This window comes from Corvus brachyrhynchos, unplaced genomic scaffold, assembly GCF_000691975.1.
Source record: "Corvus brachyrhynchos isolate BGI_N302 unplaced genomic scaffold, ASM69197v1 scaffold222, whole genome shotgun sequence".
Classification (NCBI taxonomy): Eukaryota; Metazoa; Chordata; class Aves; order Passeriformes; family Corvidae; genus Corvus; species Corvus brachyrhynchos.
Genome location: NW_008236770.1, coordinates 169,040 through 173,141, shown reverse-complemented (window position 1 = coordinate 173,141; position 4,102 = coordinate 169,040). Strand labels below are relative to the sequence as shown.

The following is a 4,102-nucleotide window of genomic DNA, read 5'->3' as shown; positions in this document are numbered from 1 at the left end:
AGAGCGGGAATTGCGCTGGGAGCCATCCCGGATCGGGATCAGCCTCGCCCGAAAAATGGGCTTGGAATATTTGGCTCCTTCGAGCATCCAAAGAGCTTTGGAAGCTGATCCCGGAGAAATCGGGAATGGCTGAGCGAGCTGGGAAAGCTCAGCCTGGAGTAAAGGAGGGAAATTCCCTCTGGAATTCCCGGCCAGGAAGGTGGAACCAGGTGGGATCGGGATTTGTTCCCAGGGAATGAGGGATGGGATGAGGGAATGGCTGCGCTGGGGGAAGTTTATGGGATATTGGGAACAATTCCTGCCTGGAAAAGTTCATCCAGCCCTGGGCAGTGGTGGATGAATCCCCATTCCTGGATGGATTGAAATCCCTGTGGATTTGGGGGGGACGACATGGATCAGGGGTGGCCTTGGCAGTGCTGGGAATGCTCGGACTCCACGGGCTCCGAGAGCTTTTCCAACCTCAACGACTCCGGGATTCCCCGACGGACAAAACCCGGAGCTGGAATTGCTCCGAGCGCTGCCGCGTCCCGCTGGAATGGTGGCGCTCCATGGTGACGTGGAGCACCTCAGATCCCAAAATCCACGAGATTCCCGAGCCCTGCCATCCTCACCCCCTTGCCCAGATCCCTGTGGGATTCTCCGGCCTCTGGAATTCTCACCTGGAAATGCAGCTTGGGAGCCAGGAGGTTATTCTGGGATGGCGGCTTGTACATGGGCCTGCTGGGCTGTGGGAATGGGAAAAGGTGGGAATTCCTCCGGACACAATCCGGGAAATCCCACCTCTGTGTCCCGTTGAGGGCTCTGCCCCATCCCAACCTTCGGAGGCGGCTCCTGGAATGCCGGCGGCTCCAGGATTTTGGGAGGTCGGTGCCGGTTGTTCCTCTCCTGCTCCTTGGCCAGCTCCTTCTCCATCAGGTAAATGTCACTGCAGGGAAGGGGACACCGAGGTGACAATCCCGGCATCGGGAATTCCCACCTTTCCCACATCCCTGCAGAGTCGGGATGGGGCTGGATGAGGCATGGAAAACACGAGGGAGCAGGGAGAGATGGGAGCGGGAGGACACCAGAATTCCCACGGCTGATCCCGGTGAAATGTGGGAGCAGAATTCCCGGTAATTCCCTTTCCTGGGAAGCAGAGCCCTTCCATCCCATCCCTTTCCAAAGGGGCTCCAAAGGGTCTCCGATGCTCCTCCAAACCCAGACTTTTCCAGAAAAATTCCTGACCTAAACCCTTTCCCAGCTTTTTCCCCTCACATTCCCATCCTTCCAGGGATTTTCCAGCATTCCCAGCTCACCTCAGGCTGCAAACCAGCTCCTGGAATTTGGGCTTGGAGAAGCCTTGGAGACCTTTTGGAGACCTTTTCCCAGGAACCAAAGCCCTTCCATCCCATCCCTTTCCAAAGGGTCTCCAAAGGGTCTCCGATGCTCCTCCAAACCCAGACTTTTCCAGAAAAACTCCCGATCCAAAGCCTTTCCCGGCTTTTTCCCCCACATTCCCACCCCTCCATGGATCCTCCAGCATTCCCAGCTCACCTCAGGCTGCAAACCAGCTCCTGGAATTTGGGCCTTTCTCCGGGATCGTAATCCCAGCACCGCGTCATGAGGGTGTAGAGGACGGGCGGGCACAGGTCGGGTTTGGGAAGCCGATCCCCCTTTTCCAGGACTCCGATCACATCCTTGTTTTCCAGCCAGAAGAACGGCTGCTTCCCGTAGCTCAGGATCTCCCACATGCACACGGCTGCCGGAGAAACCAGGACAACCTCCAACCGTGGGAATTCCCGGGAATCGGCCACTTCCCGGGGTTTTTTGGGATGTGGCTGCGCTTTGTGGTGGGACACTCGGCTGCTTGGGATTCCGGATTCCTGAGTGGGAAGCGCAGAGGGGCTGGGGATCGGGAATTTAGGGATGGGCGGATGGGAAGGGGGTGGATATTTGGAGTGGGAAGGGTTCATCCCAAAATCCCAGGAGGAGGAAGCACCTAACGATGGGTGAAGGGAAGCCCTTCCCTAGGATGGCTTCTCGCAGGGAAAAAGTTGGGATAATCGGGCATTCCGGAGCGGGATTTGTCCTTGTGCCTTGTGCCATGGGAATCAGGTGAATCCCAGGATCCCACTCCATGCCATGGGAAGAGGATAAATCCTAGGATCCTGCTCAATGCCATGGGAAGTGGATAAATCCTGGGACCCCATCCATGCCATGGGAAGTGGATGAATCCCAGGATCCCGTCCATGCCATGGGAAGAGGATAAATCCCAGGATCCCATCCATGCCATGGGAAGTGGATGAATCCCAGGATCCCGCTCAATGCCATGGGAAGAGGATAAATCCCAGGATCCCGCTCAATGCCATGGGAAGTGGATAAATCCCAGAATCCCACTCCATGCCATGGGAAGAGGATGAATCCTGGGATCCCATCCATGCCATGGGAAGAGGATGAATCCCGGGATCCCGCTCCATGCCATGGGAAGTGGATAAATCCCAGAATCCCACTCCATGCCATGGGAAGTGGATGAATCCCCGGATCCCGCTCAATCCCGATCCCAGCACGCACCGAACATCCAGACGTCGCTGGCCGCGGTGAAGCGTCGGAAGTTGATGGATTCCGGCGCCATCCACTTGATGGGGAGGCGGGTGACGGAAGCTGGAATGATCCAGGAATGATCCAGATCTCCGCCCCCTTCCCACCATCCGGAGAAATCCATGGGAGCCCCGATCCCACAGGATCCTACCTTTGTAATATTCCTCGTCCTCAATGTAGCGGGAGAGGCCGAAGTCTCCCAGTTTGACACATTCCGGAGAGGCCACCAGGATGTTCCTCACGGCGATGTCCCTGCAGGGCCAGAAATCCTTGGACTGGGAGATGGGATGGGGGTGGGATGGAGATGGGATGGAGACGGGATGGGATGGGATGGGACGGGATGGGATTGAGACGGGATGGGATGGGATGGAAAAGGGATGGGGACAGGATGGGGAAGGGATGGGGATGGAGATGGAGAAAGGATGGGGAAGGGATGGGATGGGATGGGATGGGATGGGATGGGAACACACCGGGATAACAGGATGGGAACACACTGGGATGGTGGGATGGGAACATGCTGGAATGATGGGATGATGGGATGGAGAGGGGATGGAAAAGGGATGGAGAGGGGATGGAAAAGGGAAGGAAAAGGGGATGGAGAGGGGATGGAGAGGGGAAGGAAAAGGGAAGGAAAAGGGACGGAGACGGGACGGAGACGGGACGGAGACGGGACGGAGACGGGACGGGGAAGGGATGGGGAAGGGACGGGGAAGGGATGGGATGGAGACGGGATGGAGACGGGATGGGACTGGAATGGATGGAGATGGGATGGGGACAGGATGGAGATGATTGGGGATGGGATGGAAAAGGGATGGGGATGGGATTGGGATGGGGATGGGGATGGATGAAGAAAGGATGGGGAAGAGATGGAATGGGATAGGGATGGGATTGGGATGGGGATGGGGATTGGGATGGGATTGAGAAGGAATAGGATGGAAGTGGGAAGGAGACGGGATGGAGAAGGGATGGGGAAGGGATGGGATGGGATGGGATGGGATGGGATGGGATGGGATGGGATGGGATGGGATGGGATGGGATGGGACGGGATGGGGATGGGGATGAGGATGGGGACGGGATTGGGGACGGGGATGGAAAAGGGATGGGGACGGGATGGGGATGGGATAGGATGGGGATGGGGATGGGATGGAAGTGGGAAGGAGACAGGATGGAGATAGGATGGACGAAAGATGGAGATGGGATGGAAAAGGGATGGGGAAGGGATGGAGATGTAATGGGGACAGGATGGGGATGGGATGGAGATGGGATGGAATGGAGATGGGATGGATGGAGGTGGGATGGAATGGAGGTGGGATAGAATGGAGGTGGGATGGATGGAGATGGGATGGATGGAGGTGGGATGGAATGGAGACGGGATGGAATGGAGACATATGGATGGAGGTGGGATGGATGGAGGTGGGATGGAATGGAGATGGGATGGAATGGAGATGGGATGGAATGGAGATGGGATGGAATGGAGATGGGATGGGATGGAGATGGGATGGAATGGAGATGGGATGGAATGGAG

At 57.0% G+C, this 4,102-nt stretch overlaps 1 protein-coding gene across 1 annotated transcript in view; it reads right to left on the bottom strand.

Annotated features, from left to right (window-relative positions):
- The window catches only part of PTK2B (protein tyrosine kinase 2 beta), a 33,337-nt gene that overhangs the window by 8,567 nt on the left and 20,668 nt on the right, over positions 1-4,102 (bottom strand). Inside the window, exons 18-22 of the mRNA XM_017727804.1 lie at positions 2,729-2,829; positions 2,551-2,640; positions 1,534-1,738; positions 817-925; positions 660-725 (exon numbers count right to left, since the gene is read on the bottom strand). Of these exons, the coding sequence (XP_017583293.1) occupies positions 660-725; positions 817-925; positions 1,534-1,738; positions 2,551-2,640; positions 2,729-2,829 (571 nt within the window). The remainder of the gene's footprint in view (positions 1-659; positions 726-816; positions 926-1,533; positions 1,739-2,550; positions 2,641-2,728; positions 2,830-4,102) is intronic.